Source organism: Erinaceus europaeus, chromosome 13 (genome assembly GCF_950295315.1).
Source record: "Erinaceus europaeus chromosome 13, mEriEur2.1, whole genome shotgun sequence".
NCBI classification, from domain to species: domain Eukaryota; kingdom Metazoa; phylum Chordata; class Mammalia; order Eulipotyphla; family Erinaceidae; genus Erinaceus; species Erinaceus europaeus.
Genome location: NC_080174.1, coordinates 54,471,756 through 54,489,972, shown reverse-complemented (window position 1 = coordinate 54,489,972; position 18,217 = coordinate 54,471,756). Strand labels below are relative to the sequence as shown.

The window sequence follows — 18,217 nt, the reverse complement described above, 5'->3', positions numbered from 1 at the left end:
TGCAAACTTTTTGAGTTCTAAGATAAGTAAATTTGGGATAGTATAATGTACATTATTGTGACTCTAGTTAACAGTACTGCATTGTGTATTTGAATGCAAGTCAAGTATGTATGAAAAAACTTGTTACTTGAAAAAAATCTGTAACAGTGAGCCCACAGAGTTAACTGAATGTGGTAATCATTTTGCCAACTATACATACACAAACACATTATCTTGTACACCTTAAATTTATACAATGTTATATTTTAATCAAGAAAGAACAAAACAAGCACTACCAATTTAATATTTGGATTTTCACCCAGTTTGGTAGAAAAGCAAACAATTCTTCCACTTAATTCCCCTAATGGTATTCTTCCCCACCCCCATCACCCTTAAAGTTTCAGTCAGAAAAGGGGACTTATGACAGCATCTAAAGAAACAAAACATATTTTCTGTGCAAAAAATCTTTACCTCAACTTCACTGCCACTTCTAGTTAATGCTCCACTTTTCAGTTCCTCTTTTATAGCGCTTATCCTTGATGTTTGCTTGGTTGGCTTTTTCTTATCCTTCACATCTCAATTTAAATGCCATTTCCTGAGAGCCTCTACTTTGACCAGTAGAAAAAAGACATTCATTGGTTTTCTCTCTAACATGCTTTCTTAAAGTCTGTGTAAAGTATTTATCAGTATCAGTTTTTTTCTTGTTTATTTATCTAGTGTTTGCTTTTTTTCCACAAAATTGAGAACCTTAAGCAGCAAGAGATCTGTTTTCTGTTTGGCTTTTTCTTTTCTTCTTTTTTTTTATTTAAATATTTATTTTATTTATTTATTCCCTTTTGTTGCCCTTGTTGTTTTATTGTTGCAGTTATTATTGTTGTTGTCGTTGTTGGATAGGACAGAGAAAAATGGAGAGAGGAGGGGAAGTCAGAGAGGGGGAGAGAAAGACAGACACCTGCAGACCTGCTTCACCGCCTGTGAAGCGACTCCCCTGCAGGTGGGGAGCCGGGGTTCGAACCGGGATCCTTATGCCGGTCCTTGTGCTTTGTGCCACCTGCGCTTAACCCGCTGCGCTACAGCCCGACTCCCCTGTTTGGCTTTTTCAATGTTGCATTCTGGGCCCTTGAACAGCGCCTGGATATAGCAAGTGATCAATAAATACTCCCATTTTCCTGATAGGCTCTATAGTGATCTTCCCTTTACAGACCTTGTCTCCTACTTTCTCACTGGCTTAGTGCTCCACTAAATACTTCCATCCTTGTTGTTCCTCCCATATATGAGAGTCTTTGTAACTGCTATTCATTTGCGTTGGAAAGCTCTTCCTCCAGGTGCCCTCCTTTACTTTCTTTAGGCCTTTCCTCAAGTTACTTATTCAGTAAGTTCCTTTGCTCAAGTTACTTATTCAGTAAATTCTCTATTTGGGAATTTAAAACTGCAACCTTTTCTTTTTTCTTTTGCTTAAAAAATCTCACTGGCATTTTATTTATTTATATAATCAAAGCACTGCTCAGCTCTGGCTTATGTTGATATGGGGGATTGAACCTGGGACCTCAGAACCTCTGTCCTAAGAGTCTGCATAACCATTACGCTGTTTCCCCAGCCCTGGCAATTTTTAATGTACTATAAAATTTACCTTTTTTTTTTTTTTTTGATCTGTTCCCTTTTACTCGTGAAGTCTCTACTGATATACCCCAAAACATAAAAGTGTATCTTCTAGCACAAAAGCAAATATTTATTAAATGAATGAATTAGTAAAAACAAAACAAAACACAGTTCTCTGGGTTGAAATCATCATGGCTAGTCAAATTATTTGTGTTAATAAATAACCTTACTCAGGTTTGCATTCCTCCAATCCCTGGCACAATGTTACACACAATAGACTCAAGTCCCAAGTCCACCGGGAGAAGCTACACGCTAAGTCCGCCCCAGCCCCGCCCCGGCCCCGCCTCTCCTTGCGGAGGCCCCGCCCCCACAAGCTCAATGCCTTATAGGCGAGTGACGTCAGGCCGTTTGTTGTCATTGGCGGCTCTCAAGATGGCGTCCATCATGGAAGGGCCGCTGAGCAAATGGACTAATGTGATGAAGGGCTGGCAGTACCGTTGGTTTGTGCTGGACTACAACGCGGGGCTGCTTTCCTACTACACGGTGAGTCCTTGGGCGACAAAGCCCCGTGTCCTACCAGGGTCGCCATACTTGGTTGTGGTGGGGGGCGGCGGGCTTTTTGGAAGCCCGGGTGAGGTTGCTAGGCTAGGGGCGCCGCCGTAATAGGGGTTCCCTCGTAGGGGAGGGTTTTACTCCCGGTGTAGCCAATGAGGGTGAAAGACTTGCTGCCTCAGCCAATAAACAGGCACTGGCTGGCTGATTTATGGGATGGGGGCGAGCGGCGTTCCTTCTCTTCCCCCCACCCCCACCCCAGTCGAGGGAGCGGGGTTCTTTCTGTCGGAGTTAGGCGACACTGTGTGTATATGTGAAGGCTGTCGTGGTCATAGTTTAAAAGGTCCTGTACGTGCGGATTCCCCACGTTGTCACAGTCTTGACACCGTACCTCCCAAGCCCGGTAGACGGCCGCGCCCCTTAGCTTGCCTCGGGGGATTGGAGAGCCGCTTTTCTGGGGTTAGCCCGGCCCCCTCGGGCAGCCCCTTGAGCGACTTTTCTCCGGTCTGCCAGGGTCTAGTAGCTCATTCAATGGACGAGGCGGGCGTAACGGACACCTTAACTTTGGAGAGCCGAGGTTTTTCTACACACGAGTTTAAATGTTTGCGAAGAGAGAGCGGGATGGTGTGGTATCTCCCTGAAAGATATTTTTTGGGAAGGGTTAGTTCAGTGTTTCATTGTTGTCAATGCGATTTAGTGGCTGTGGGCGAGTCCGAGAGTTGCTGGGAATTTTCTTGTATTAACAATCCTCTCCGCCCCCATCGCCTTAGAAATGGAAGGTGGGTGGTTGGGGAAAGATAAATGACTTCCAGAGGTACTTTGTTTGAACAGTGTGTAGTTAATAATAGCCAACGAGAGGGAGGAAAGTGTTTCCAAGGACAAAATAGATTAGCCTGGAGGTTTTAGAAAATAATAGAAGATATCTGGAGCAAAACATGGTTATGAAAGAAGGGGTATGAGAGAAACAAAGATACTAGTATTCGTTCATTTAAAAATAATGAGGTCCCACTGTATGTAAATTATTGTTTTAAGCATGGTATGTGTAAGTGTGTGTTCGCAAACATCTGTGCGTGCAAACTAGACTCAACACAGATCCCAGACATTCACCATTCCACTTCTATGGAGTTTTATATTCTACTTAATTTGTAATGCAGTGCCGCTGGGATTGAACCCAACACATGATGCCTGCAGTTTGTGTTTTAACATTAAGCCACCTCCTCGCGCCTGTACTTGATGGTCAACTTAGTGGTTCCCTTAATTCATCTTCCTTACAATAAGTTTGCCAAATAGGTTTTCATCACCCCTATTTTATAGTTTTGGAATCCAAGATTCCAGGCTCTTAAGTAGTTTGCTCAAAAGTCACAGAGTTAGCAGCAGTTGAATTAAAGATTTCTCACTTTCCCCACCAAACTTAATTACAGAAAAGAAGAAGAGTATGAGCTGTGAATTAATAAAGATAAGCCTGTAGAAGTGAAGGACATCTTTCCACATTCTTTAAATACCAGCTTAATTTTTCTGCATCTTTGAAATAATTTTAAAGGAATTCTCTTATTTTTCAAAGTATTTATTTATATACTTATTAAGGAGAAAGAAAGAGAGGTAGAGAACAAGAACCAGAGTGTCAGTCTGGTTTATGTGATACTGGGGTGTGCATTCAAGACCTTCTTCTTGAGAATCTAGCACTACCCACTGTACCACCACCCTGGCTGCTCTACATAATTTTTAAAAGGGGGGGGGGGGAACAAGACCAGGGTGCTGGGCAGTAGTGCAGCAGATTTACCGCACATGGTGTGAAGTGCAAGGACCATGGAAAGACCCTGGCTCCCCACCTGCAGGGGGGTCACTTCACAAGCAGTGATGCAGGTCCGCAGGTGTCTTATCTTTCTCTTCCCCTCTCTGTCTTCCCCTTCTCTCAATTTCTCTCTGACAACAACAACTTCAGTGGCAACAATAACAACAACAAGGGCAACAAATTGGGAAAAATGGCCTCCAGGAGCAGTGGATTCACAGTGCGGGCACTGAGCCCCAGTAATAACCCTGGAGGCAAAAAACAAAACAAAAACCCAAGACTAAACGTAAGACTTAAATACTTTGTTCAGTGTTATCTTTGAAAGAAGCAGGTGAGCATTATGTCCTGAAAACTTTGGAATTGTGCAATCTCATTGTTTAGAAATGGTATAGTTAACTTCTCTGATAAATACCAAATTTGTGTGGGTCTGACTCTTGGACTATACTGAAGTGACCCCACACCAAGGTTCTTGGGAGCTCCTACCCAGACAGAACCTTTATCTTACTTTCCTTCTTTTAGTACACTTTTTCTGCTTCTTTGCCCTTTTTTATTCTGAATACCTTGGCAAGTTTCTTCTAGTCTTATTGACTAAGTACAGGATTTTTTTATATACTTCTTTTTTTTTTTCTCCCTAATACTTCCCTTTTGAAATTATACTGTAGAACATCATCCTTGCTAGTGGAAGGAGATATCATATTTCTCACTAATGGCTACTTAGAAGTACCCCCCCACCCCCTTTCTTCCATGGTAAAGTACTTGCTTGCTAGAAGACAACAAAGAAATGTTGTGCCATCTTGTGGAAATAAAATATTGCTTAGTTCAAAATTAGAGTCCATTAGAGGTTGGAAAGGATAGATAGTCACTATGAAGAGAAAGTATTTGCAGTAGTGTTGAAAGTAGTGAATGTTGGCAATGAATTCTGTCTACTTAGACATTCTTTTGTACGTTGGAGTTCAGAAGATTTGAAGGGTTTTTTTGTTGTTGTTGTTTATTATCGGATTGAGACAAATTCAGAGGGGATGGGGAGAAAGAGAGGGAGAGAGACAGAGAGACATCTGCAGCCCTACTTCACCAATTGTGAAGCTTTTCTCCCGCAGTTGGGGACCAGGGGGTTGAACTTGGGTCCTTACACACTTGTGTGCACGCAACCAGGTGCATCACCATCTGGCCTCTTGTTTGAAGGTTCATGCACAAACTTAGTTGTGCTAACTTGGAATAATATTTAAATTAGTTGCATGACTACTTTAGAAAAATAGTCAATAGTAAGTCATTCTATTCTTGTTTTGTCTTTTTATTTATTTATTTATCAACAAGAGAGAGAAGAAGACAGAGAACAGAGCATGTTCTGGCATATGTAATGCCAGGTACCGAACTTGGGACCTCATGCTTACAAGTTACATTCTCCACCCCACTTTGGCACCTCCCAAGCTACTCTATAATGAGTTGGATTTTGATCTGATTGTGGATATAGGTCTATCTAGGGTGATGAAAACTTTGAATTAAACTAGACTGGTCTTGCTTTAGAGTCAGCCTGCACTAAAAATTGATGTTGAGATTGCTGTGAATTAAATAGATTAACCTAAACCTTATCAGCCTTGAGTATCTCCTCTGTTCCTGGGTTCAGATTTGTTCCGTGGGAATGGGTGATGTTTTAACTTTACATTTGTTTTTCTTTTTATTATTATTTAATTTTTGGTTAGTGATTTAGTAGTGGTTTACAAGAGTATAACATTATAGGGGTGAAGTTCCATGCTGCACTTAACCATCAGAGTTTCTGTCCTGATCCCTTTCTCACCCGCCATAGCTCTCACAGACTCTTAGAAACAATCAATAATCAACCTGGACTGTCTCTTTCTGTCTCTCTCTCTCTTTTTGATAAAGACAGATTCAGAGAAAAGAGGCACTGGGGACTTGAACCTGAGTCCTTGTGCATGGTAAAATATGCACACTTAATCCAGTGTGCCACCTCCTGGCCCATACTAATCATGTGTTTCAGTTATTTCACTAATGAGCAAAACTGTGCAGTTAGATTTGTTTTTATTATCTGTGAATTTTCCATTTTTGAAAAAGAGTTTAGTGTAATTTCATTCTGTCCAGTACTATAGAACAAAGAAACTGATTACCTCTAGGAAGGATTTAGGCAGATTTTTTTTTAAATTTTTAATTTTTAAAAGGAAACATTGACAAAACTATAGGATAAGAGGGGTACAGCTTCGCACAGTTCCCACCACCAGACCTCCATATACCATCCCCTCCCCTGATAGCTTTCCTATTCTTTAACCCTCTGGGAGTTATGAACCCAAGATCAATGTGGGATGCAGAAGGTTGAAGGTCTGGCTTCTGTAATTGCTTCCCCGTTGAACATGGGTGTTGACAGATCGATCCATACTCCCAGCCTCTCTCTTTCCCTAGTAGGGAATGGCTCTGGGGAAGCAGATCTCCAAGGAACATTGGAGGGGTTATCTGTCCAGGGAAGTCTGGTCACATCCTGCTAGCATCTGGAACCTGATGGCTGAAAAGAGAGTTAACATACAAAGCAAACAAACTGTTGAACCTAAAGGCTGAAACAGTGCAGATGAAGTGTTGGGGGGGGGTCCTCTGTTTTGTAGATAGCTAGTAGGCATATTTTAGTTATATTCCAAAAGGCCTGTAGCTATACTAGTGTTGGTTTTTTGTTGTTGTTTTGTGCCTGAGCCTGAAATCTGATATGCAGGTGGATCCTAATTATTGTCTGGGGAGATGATGTCATGACTGGGAAAAAGACCAGAAAACTGGATCAGGGAAGAGAGTAGCTCCCTAATATGGGAAGGAGTATAAATATTACTGTAAAACCCCATCAATTTGATGTGATCTGGGGCCCATAATTAGCTTAGGAGCCTGTGTGCCCTCTACATCCCTCTAGATCTGAGTTCACATTCTGTGCTCATGAGTAGGAACATTCCATGCTGCCCCAGTGTCGACCCATCTTCCTCAGGTGTAGCATAGAGTATATTGTCCATCCTCCCTTCTGAGGATGGAACATTCTCTACCATTGTTGATCCAGGTTGAAGGCAAGGTCCTATGGGGGCCCACAAAGGGGTCTATTGTGTTGTTCCTGATAGAAATGACCGGTAACAATGGAGAGAGGGATTTATTTGAGTTCTAGGCCTATCAAGTCTGTTTGGGAATCTCAGGACTCCCCAATTAGGGCCCCAGCTGGTGGAATGGCCTGATAGTGACTAAAGAGTCATCGTTTAAGTATGCCAGTCTCTTGCCCTTATTCAGCTTTTGCAGTCTTTGCTTTGCTAAGGTTAGCTTTGGAGTGAGTGAGAGAACTGTAATAGGAAGTAGGTGAGGAGGATATCTAAGTCTAAGCGGACACTATTTCATTATGAACTTGATACTGACTCACTACAGACTATTGTGTATTTTTGCTTTCAGGTATATATTTTGCTCTAATTTATGGATACATGTGAATATATGCTCTATCTTTCAGGACCTGACCTATATCTAGGTTTTGGGACTTTGTTAGGAAGTGAACCTCCTGGAATGTATATAGAGAATACCATGAAAGGAAAGGTCTCACCCTAGTGATGAGGGTGAAGGGTTGGCAATCCATGCCTGACGTTTCTGTTCACAGTCTGAGGTGAAGCATGCTGAGATGGTACTTAGGCAGACTTTTTAAACTCTAGCTGTCTCTTAATCATTATAAACAATATAATCTAGTTCATCCAGAAAATACTTGTTTAGGACTGACTTTGTGTAATAGATGTTATTACTATATCTGCTAGAGGTACAAGAATGAAATACAAATATCCTTTTATCTAGGAAGTCATAGCCTAGGAAGGTGGTGGACATCTAAACATAAGATGTGGCAAAATCCATCACTAGAAACAAGAATAGACAGCTATAGGGGAACATTGTCTGGAAGAGGCCTAGATAGATATTTGAGTGAAATATTAAAGGATAAAGGTAGAAGGGCATATTAGGCAATGGAAAATATGCACAATTTGAGAAGCTTGAGAACATACATTAAAAAGTTACAGAGAATTTTTGAGAAACTGTTGTGTAAAGGTGTCTGTGGGAGATAATAGGAAATTGAATCCTGAAGTTATTTGGAGCCATATGTCTTGCCTGGAGATGAAGATCTATTTAGATTATAGATTTTTTTAGTGGAGTTTTTATTATTAGATGAAATGCCCCTGGAGGACTAAGGATATAAATTTGGTAAAACAGACAGACACTTTTATGAATCATGAACACAAAGGAAGATGAGAAGGGAAGGAAAACTGAAGGGGAGGTATAGATTTATGAGGAGCTGGGAATTTAGGAAAGTAATGGAGATAATGCCTTTTGCTAATTTAGTATGTTTATCGAATTCTTACTATATACTGGACATTAAAGTAGGAAGATGGGCTTAAATGGTAAATAAGATGAAAATTCTCCATACTGAGAATCTGTTGGGGGATACAAGGAGTAAGGGCTGTGATTGCATTATGTGCTTGGAAGCCATATAGATGGGTTATTCATCTTTTTGTCTTTTTTTCTCTCCTTTTCATTGCCACCATGGTTATTTTTGGGCCTTGGTGACTGCACAGTGAATCCATTCATTTTTTTATATCTTTTTTATAGAGAGATAAATGGAGAGGGGAGGGGACTAGAGAGAGAGAGAGACAGAGAGTCACTTGGAACACTTCTTCACCACTCATGAATTTTCCCCCTTGCAAGTGGGGAACAGGGGGCTTGAATTTGGGTCCTGGCTCATGATGCTATATGTGCTCTGCTAGGTGAGTCACAGCCCAGCCCAGCCCAGCCCCCTCATCTCTGTCTTAAAATGCTTCCTAACAGAAGCAGGTTTGCTCTGACTGGAATGAGTAGAGGTGAGATAATATGGACAAGAGAGAAGAAACTCTTGAGATAAGGGAACTAGTGTTCCTGGAAGTGTGTGGAGGAAGAGGAAGAGCTTGTCAGTCCTGGAGTCTGAGCTTAAGATGAGTTGCAGAGGTGAGATGGGCCCAGATCATGAATAGCTAGTTGTCTTGTTAAATCTTGCTGAAGAATTTGAACTTTTTATTTATCTATTGCTTTGTAACAGATACTCTCCAATTTTAGCAATTTAGAACTTTTTTTTTTTTTTTTTAATATCATTGTCTCCTTGGGTTTGAAACTTAGTGATTAATTATCTGGGTTGAGTAGTTCTGCTTCAAGGTCTTTCATGAATATGCAACAAGACAATGTTGCAATCATCTGAAAGTTTGACTTGGTTTGAAGAATCTGCTTCTGTATCAACAGTTACACAACTGTTGACAGAAAAACCTCTTATCCTTGCTATTTGTTGGAAGACACTTCTGTTCTTCACCAGGTAGCCTTTCCATTGGGCTACATGACTGTCGTAATTACCAGCCATCTAGCTTCACTCTAAGGAAATTATTTAAATAAGTGTAGAGGGCATTACAGAACTTTTTTTTTTTTTTTTTTTTTTTTACTTTTTTCCCCTTTTGTTGCCCTTGTTGTTTATCGTTGTTGTTGTTATCATTGTTGTTGTTATTGCTGTCATTCTTGTTGGAAAGAACAGAGAGAAATCGAGAGAGGAGGGGAAAGACAGGGGAGGCCGTCCTTGAGCTTAAAGCCATCTGCGCTTAACTTGCTGCGCCACCACCCAGCTCCCCTTACAGAACTTTTATAATGAATAATTTCATAATGAGTTTCTTTTTAAAAATGCTAATTTATGTTTTGTTTTCTTTTAATAAGAGAGAGACTAGAGCCCTACCTAGATCTGGTTTATGGTGGTGCCAGAGATTAAACCTAGTACCTTTGGGTTCTCAGGCTTGAAAGTCTGGTGCACCAATCACTGTACTATCTTCCTAACACCCACAGTGCTTTTAATTTTTTATTATTTTTTAAAATATTTATTTAATCCCTCTGTTGCCCTTGTTGTTCTATTGTTGTAGCTATTATTGTTGTTGTAATTGATGTCGACGTTGTTGGATAGGACAGAGAGAAATGGAGAGAGGAGGGGAAGACGGGGAAAGAAAGATAGATACCCGCAGACCTACTTCACCGCTTGTGAAGTGACTCCCCTGCAGGTGGGGAGCTGGGGACTCGAACTGGGGTCCTAACCCTGGTCCTTGCGCTTTGCGCCATGTGCGCTTAACCATCTGCGTTACCGCCCAACTCCCGCTTTTTAAAAAAAAAAAATTTATTTATTCCCTTTTGTTGCCCTTGTTTGATTGTTTTAGTTGTTGTTACTGATGTTGTTGTTGGATAGGACAGAGAGAAAAGGAGAGAGGAGGGGAAGAAAGATGGGGAGAGAAAGACACCTGCAGACCTGCTTCACCAACTGTGAAGCGGATCTCCTGCTTCTGGTTCAGAGGCTCGAACCGGTATCCTTACGCCGGTCCTTGCACTTTGCGCCATCTGCCCTTAACTCGCTGCGCTACCGCCTGACTCCTCCACAGTGCTTTTAATGACCCAGTCTGGAATATAATTTCTGCTGTATTCTGTTTATTAAAAACAACTAATTCTAGCTCATGGAGATGGAAGCTTTAGGTATAGGGAGTAGAATGGAGTCTGTCTTTTGAAAGTATTGTCAGAAGATATGGTCATATTATAAACCAGTCACAGTTAAGGGATTAGCAGAAAGAGAAAATAAAACCAACCAAACAAACAAACAAAATAACAACCCAGAAGGTTGAAGAGAGTGGAGACAGCTAGAGATGTAAGAAAATAGCCAGAAGAATGACAGAGTGGAAATTGTGAGTTTATTTGAAGACTACTGAATGAAGTCTTTATTTTTTTAAAGAATTTATTTATTTATTCATAAGAAAGATAGGAATGAGAGAAAGAACCAGACATCACTCTGGTACATGTGTTGCTGGGGATTGAACTTAGGACCTCATGGTTAAGAGTTCAGTGCTTTATCCACTGTGCCACGTCCCAGACCAGAAAGATTTTAATTTCGAATCATCCGTGCCAGCATCTGTTATTTTGATTATAGCCATCTTATTTAGTGTGAAGTTGTGTCTTATTATAGTTTTGATTGGTGTTTCCTTGATGGCTACTGATAGTGAGGGTCTTTTTCATGTGTTTCTTTGCCATTATATGTCTATATATGTCATTATATGTCTTTATCAGTATAGCAAAATTGTCAACTCCTTGATGACAGTACTGAACATTACAATCCTCAAACCCATAATATGGCACATTGTTCTTATAGTGAATGGAATGTTCAGAACCTTCAAAAGAGACCTTGCAGCTAGAGCCATTACATGTCTATATATGTCATTCTATGTCTATCTCTTCTTTGGAGAAGTATCAATTCATATCTCTTGCCCTCTTTTTTCTTTTTAAATTTTTCTTTTTAAGATTAAAAAAAATTTTTTTTTCTAATTTTTAAATTGGGCTTTTTAAAAACTAATGAATTGTAATTTTTTATTCATTATAATTGTAGTCTTTTATGTATAAATTTAAAACATTTTCTTTTCCTTTAAACTATTTTTTTACTTTATTTTAAAAAAGATTTATTTAGTGTGTGTGTGTGTGTGTGTGTGTGTGAGAGAGAGAGAGAGAGACAGAGAGAAGGAGAGAGACAAAGAGTGAGAGAGGGAGAGAGGGAGAGAGCACACGTGCACTCACAGATGCAGAGCACTGCTTAGCAGTGGCAGTGGTGATGTCAGGTAGTCCAATCAGTCTTCTCTGGAGCTTTAAGCATACAAGTTTTGTGTTTTCACAGACTGAGATATCTCACATTCTCCGTTTTTGAAACTTTATTTATGATGAAATTTAAAGCACAATTTGAATCTGATTGTCAGTTGTTATTTGTTTTCATATTTGATAATCTCTTACTTGTTAGGCTACAAAGTTTTGTACCTGTGTTTTATTATAGTTTTATATTGATGGTTTTAACTTTTTAAAAAATAGTTTCTTAATATTTATTTATTTTCTCTTTTGTTGCCCTTGTTTTTCTTTATTGTTGTTGTAGTTGTTGTTGTTGATGTCATCGTTGTTAGAGAGAAATGGAGAGAGGAGGGGAAGAAAAAGATAAGACACCTACAGACCTGCTTCACCACCTGTGAAGCGACTCCCCTGCAGGTGGGCAGCTGGGGGCTTGAACGAGGATCCTTACACAGGTCCTTGTGCTTTGCCCCAAGTGCACTTAACCCGCAGAGCTACCGCCTGACTCCTGATAGTTTTAACTCTTATGTTTAATACTTTGATCCACTTTGAATTAATCTTTGTAAAGACTGAGCAAAGGACCATTTTTTTATTTTAAGAAGAATCATTTTAATATATACATATATGTATTTATTGGATAGAGGCAGAGAAGTTGACAGGGAAGAGGGAGAGAAAGAGAGACACCTGTAGCACTGCTTAACCATTTGTGAATCTTGTCCCCCTGCATTTGGGGACTAGGGACTTGAACCAGGCTCTTTGCATTGTAACACGTGTTCACTGGGTGCACTACTACCTGACCCAAAATTTTATGTTTAAGGAAAAGCAGGATTATGAGTAAGTAGGCCAAGTACTCAGGAGCAATACCAAAGTGACAAAATCAAATTCTCTTTAAGAATCTGCTATTTTCTGTTCTTATCTCATGTGAATATGCAAAACCCATCACTCAACAAATATTGAGATTCAGTGTTTGAGATTTAGTATCCCTTTCTTTGTCCCATTTACTAGATTTTCAGTAAACTGAAACAGGAGGGAGACTGCTTTGTTATCCTTGGAATTCAAGACAAGATAAATCCTTATCTTACATCTTGAATGTAAAAGGATTCTAGACTTTTTAATGATTAGTCAATACAATTTGTATTTTAGAAAAACCTGTGTAGGAGCTTAAGAAATGGCTCGGGAGCCAGGCGGTAGCGTAGCGGGTTAAGCACACAGACCAGCATTAAGATCCCGGTTTGAGCCCCCCCCCCCCCCACTTGCAGGGGAGTCGCTTCACAAGCCGTGATGCAGGTCTGCAGGTGTCTTTCTCTTCCCCTTTCTGTTTTCCCCTCCTCTCTCCATTTCTCTCTGTCCTATCCAACAATGACAACATCAATAACGACAACAATAACAATAACAACAATAAAACAACAAGGGCAACAAAAGGGAAAATAAATTAAAAAAAAGAAATGGCTCACTGGGTAGGGGATATGTCTTGCATTTCAATGGAGAAAGAAGAGTCTTTTGAGCATAAAATGCTAGGGTAACTACTGTATATTCATGCTCAAAGAAATAATAAAACAAAGAGTAAAGAAAATAAAATTTTGGGCTCTAGCAGGAGATCGAAGCTATTCTGTATACTGGTCCATCCCTATTGGGGGAAGGCCGTCCTGTTCGGGAGGACTGGGGGAGGAAGGGGACACCCGCCTAGCCAGTCAGATCAGCCAAATCAACCCTGGCAGATCAGTAGGGTGACAGATGTCGCAGCCAGATCATCCTCACATCCCTTAAGCACTCATATGTAAAAGATTTTCTATAAAAAGTAATCTCTTAGACAATTTTTGTGTTTACAACAAAGTTCCCCAATATTTTGGAAATATATTCACAGATGTATTTCCAGTTACCTGGGTACCATTTAAAACATTTTTCCCCCACAAAATTGTGTTTTGAGTTTCATACACCATATTTGACTGAAGAGATTTTGGATCACAGTCCCATTCTATATTGAGATTTGAAGGCTACAGTTTAGAAATAGGACTAAGAATTCTTCATGATTCTGGCTGTCATTTTTTCTGACTAGATTATTTTGTGTATTGCAAAAAAAAAAAAAAAAAAAAAAAAACTCCCATCTTAAATTTTGTAGTGCAGCTCTTACTGGTGGCTTTGGGTTTTTTTGTTTTTTTTTTTTTTTTTTGCTTGTCTTTCACCACTTTACTACTTTGGGTCCTGATTTGGACTCCCCCAAATAAGGAAAAACAATCTTTGGCAATTTTTGATAGAGAACTGAAGTTGAATGATAGCAGTAGGTTGTCACCTCACAATTTGGTGTAAACTCACTGGAGCGTAACATTTTAATACTTTACAAAAATTTAAGTTTAAAAGGAAATATCAATTGTGTATGTGAAATAATGATTTCTTAATATTGGGCAGTACTTGAAAAGCAAAACAAAATCAGAAAATCTACACTTGATTGAACACATATAACATGCTATAAATAATTTATAGAAGTTTGACTAGTTTTAGCATTTAACTTTAGAAAGAGGCAAAGGTTACCAGGGACTGGGAGGTGGCTCACCCAGTAGGACATGTGTCTTCGCCTGGTTCAAAGTTCCAGAACCACATGGGAGTGCCATGTGAAACCTTCTCAGATTCTCTCTCTCTTTAATCTAAAATAAAAAGAACAAAAAGTTGGCCTGGGGGTAATTGTGCATGTGTAAGTCCCTGACACTGCAAAATAAAATAGGTTTTAAAAAATTTAAAGAATTTTGTTATTGTTGCTGGTCTTGCAAAGAGATCTTTACAGCCTTGTATTCATGCATGCATGCATGTGTTTATTTATTGGAGAGAGAAAGACACCTGCAGTATTGCTATACCACTCTTGAAGCTTTCCTTTTGCAGGTGGGGACCAGGGCTTCTTGCACATTGTGTAGTGTGTGCACCACCATACGTAGTCTCCCAATTTAAAGATTTTTAATGACATCAGAATAGTAAGATGTACTATCTGCATAGGAGAGACCCAACTATTACAGGGAATGAATTGATCTTATCTTTGGATCAGTAAAATTTCTTTCTTTCTTTTTTCTTCTTCAGGGTTATTACTGGGGCTCTGGTGCCTGCACTACAAAGTCACTGCTCCTGGAGGAGCAGTTGTTGCTGCTGTTATTGTTGGATAGGGCAGAGAGAAATTGAAAGAGGAGGGGAAGTGGGGGAGGAAGATAGGCACCTGCAGACCTGCATCAACGCTTGCAAAACGACCCCCCCTGTAGGTGGGGAGTCAGGGGCTTGAACCCGGATCCTTCTATGGGTCCTCACCTATTGTACTGTATGAGCTTAACCTGGTGGGCTACCACCCGGCCCCCTGGATCAGTAAAATTTATGTTGTGACCTTCTTGTTCTAGTTCTGGCCTTCTTCCTCCAATTCTGTTGCTATTAATATTAATGTGCCTTATGAAAGATTAGATAATGTTATGCATTTAAAAATTTTGGAAACAAGCCTCACTTTTAACTGTGTGAGAATCTGAGTATGTCCTGTGAGACTCCTACATTATTTTTACTACAGATTTGCTTTGAGCAATGTAAATCTAACATTCAAATAAAAAAAATTAAGTGTCTTTTTGTAATCGGCTTAAGGGGAGCTTTCGTCATTTTAGAAGGGGATTGTAGAGCTAGTTTAAATACTAACTTAATCTTTCCCAGTGATTTCTTAAATTATTTTATGATTTAAGGGGTGGGCTAGTGTTTTACAATGCAGTTGTTCTATTTTCAATCAAGGTTTATATTGATGGCTCTAATTAACTTCAGATACTTCTGAGGGACCTGGAGAGATGACTCATTGAGTAAAAGCACATGCCTCACCATGCATAAGAGCCTGGATTTCATTCCCCAGCTCCACATGGGAGCACGGAAGATCCCCATGGATAGTGGAGTGGTGCTTTTGTTTAACTTTTTCGTCCTCCCTCCTTCCACATTCCCCCTCTAAAAATAGAGAATATAGCTGGGACATGTCTTAGTGAGTCGAGAGTACACCTTTCCATGCTTAGCATTCTGGGTTTAATTCCTGACTCTATGTAGGAGCACCATGGACTGCTTGAAAGGGAACTCCATAGTTGGTAGAGTCCATTGGTCTCTTTCCCTCCCTCTTTCTATAAATAAATAGAATTTTTAAAAATTGAAGTGCGGAGGCTGCTTAGCAGTACCACACATGCACCAAGACCTTGTTTCATTCTATGCCATTGCAAACAAAGAGAATGAGGGCCTGGGAGATAAATCACATGTATGTGACCCTGGGTTTGAATCCTGGCATCACATGAGAGTATCATGGATGGCACAGTGGTACTGTGGTATCTTTCTCTGTTTTCCCTCCTCCCATTTTACTTTCCTTTTATTATGAAAATGAAATAAAAATTTAAAAACTGGGCCAGGGAGGCAGTTTAGTGGTGGTATTGGGCCTATGTGAAGCCCTGTTTTTTTCTCTAGAGGCGCATAGAATAATAATAATAATTTTGAGTACTTACCGTATGTTGGAAAGATGTTATATTTAAAAGCTTCTCGGCTGGTGAAATAGACCATTTGGATAGTGTGCTGCTTTGCCATAGATCCAGCCCTGCCTCCAGCCTGATCCCCTCACCACACTGAAGGAAGCTTGGGTTCTAAGGTCTCTTTCACTCTCTCTGCCTCTATCTAAAATTAAAAAAAGCTTATAGTTTAAAGTTCTGTTGGAGATACAATTATTAGTTATAAATAAAATACAATGGGGCGTTATTTTTGGTGCTAATTCTTTTTTTTTATTTTTAAAATTTATTTATTCCCTTTTGTTGCCCTTATCTTATTGTTGTAGTTATTATTGTCATTGCTATTGACATAGTCATTGTTGGATAGGACAGAGAGAAATGGAGAGAGGAGGGGAAGACAGAGAGGGGGAGAGAAAGATAGACACCTGCAGACCTGCTTCACCGCCTGTGAAGTGACTCCCCTACAGGACCGGGATCCTTATGCCCGTCCTTGCGCTTTGCGCCACCTGTGCTTAACCCACTGCGATACCGCCTGACTCCCGGTGCTAATTCTTATTTGATTTTGTACTTAAATAGCATATACTTACATTAGAGATTATTATTGCTCTATAGTTATGGTAATATTTTAATATGCTATTGTAAAGTTTTATTTAAGAACACAAAGACTTCAGACATAGAAAAATTTCCTCCATTTTGCTGTGGACTGTTGAAAAACCTGAGTTGGAAACAAATGGGCATATTTTAAATGAATTATGTTTGTTGAACAAGTGGGGGGCCAACGAGAGGAAGCTGCAGCTGTTTATTCAGTAAAAATCTAATTCTACCCAGGTCTCAGGGATTAATTAAGCTCTGGAAGTTAGAATGGAAATAATAGTAATATAGGCATAATTATAACTACTGTTTGACAAGAAAGTAGTCTGCAAACAACTGTAATAAACAGAATAAATTATATACCCAAATTATAGTATTAGGGGTATTGCAATACAGGTTATGCAATAGCAGCATGTGTAAATTCAGGGGAACACTAAATTATACCTGAGTATAGCTGCTAGGTTTGGAAAAGACCTATAGAGAATGTGAGCATGAAGGTGGGAAAGTATGGGTTGGATTGACCTGCCAACACCCATGTCCAGCCGAGAAGCAGTTACAGAAGCCAGAACTCCCACCTACTGTACCCCAACAAGAATTTTGGCCCATAGCTCCAGAGGGAGAGAAATGTTAGGGGAAGATGACCAGAGGGCTCTGAACCTCAGTTCCATCAGGACCCTGAGAAACAAGAGGGAAAAAGAAAGGAAATTTCGAAGTAGTAATAGGTGTAGGTGTGACTTAGAAAGCAAGAAAAGGGGGCCGGGTGAAGGCACACCTTGTTGAATGCACATATTACAATGCGCAAGGACCTGGGTTCGAGACCCCAGTCCCCACATGCAGGGGGAAAGCTTTGCAAGTGGTCAAGCAGTGCTGCAGGTGTCTCTCTGTCTCTCTCCTTCTCTATTACCCCTTCTCTCTTGATTTCTGGCTGTCTCTATCCAATAAATAAAGATTAAAAAAGAAGAAAAAGAAGAAAGGAAAGGACAGGACCATAGAAAAGGGGATATGTAAATTCAACTCATACCTGACCTGGGGGGAACTACTACAGTTTCCAGTGGAGGAAATGGGAACACAAGTGGGAATGGTGTGGAATTATACCTCTGTTATGTTATAATTTTGTAAATCAATATTAAATCACTGATAAAGTATGTTTTTTTAAATCAAATGGTAGGGGTTGAGAAGGGGTGCACCTGGTCAAGTGCCTGTGTTACCATGCACAAGGACCATGTTTAAGTCCCCGGTCTCCACTTATAGGGGGAAAGCTTCACAAGCAATGCTGTAGTTATCTCTGTCTTTCTCTCCCTCTGCCTCCCTTCTCTCTCAATTTCTTTCTTATTAAGTAAAATTAATAATTAAAAATTATTAGCAGAACAAAATAAAAAACCCAACACCCTAAAATACTGATATTCAACATATTGATAATGGCTTGGGTAGGTTTGTTTGCTGCAAACCTTTGTAACTGGAGATTTCTGGAGAGTGCCCCACTCTTCACTTAGGCGTTACTTATTGCTCTCCTCACTCACTTAGGAGGCACAGACCTCTGGCAAATATATCTCTGAGCTCCAAAGAG

General features: G+C 39.9%; 1 protein-coding gene across 6 annotated transcripts in view; it reads left to right on the top strand.

The window, feature by feature from the left end:
- Positions 1-1,790: 1,790 nt before the first annotated feature.
- Positions 1,791-18,217, top strand: part of OSBPL9 (oxysterol binding protein like 9) — a 135,489-nt gene continuing 119,062 nt past the window's right edge. For 2 of the 6 annotated variants that reach the window (XM_007535157.2, XM_007535154.3), the window contains exon 1: positions 1,992-2,121. In XM_007535157.2, the coding sequence (XP_007535219.2) occupies positions 2,011-2,121 (111 nt within the window). In that variant the 5' untranslated portion in view covers positions 1,992-2,010. Of the gene's footprint in view, positions 2,122-18,217 lie in introns of all 6 variants that reach the window. The other 4 variants (XM_060205902.1, XM_016193445.2, XM_007535155.2 and 1 more) reach the window with 3 other exon arrangements.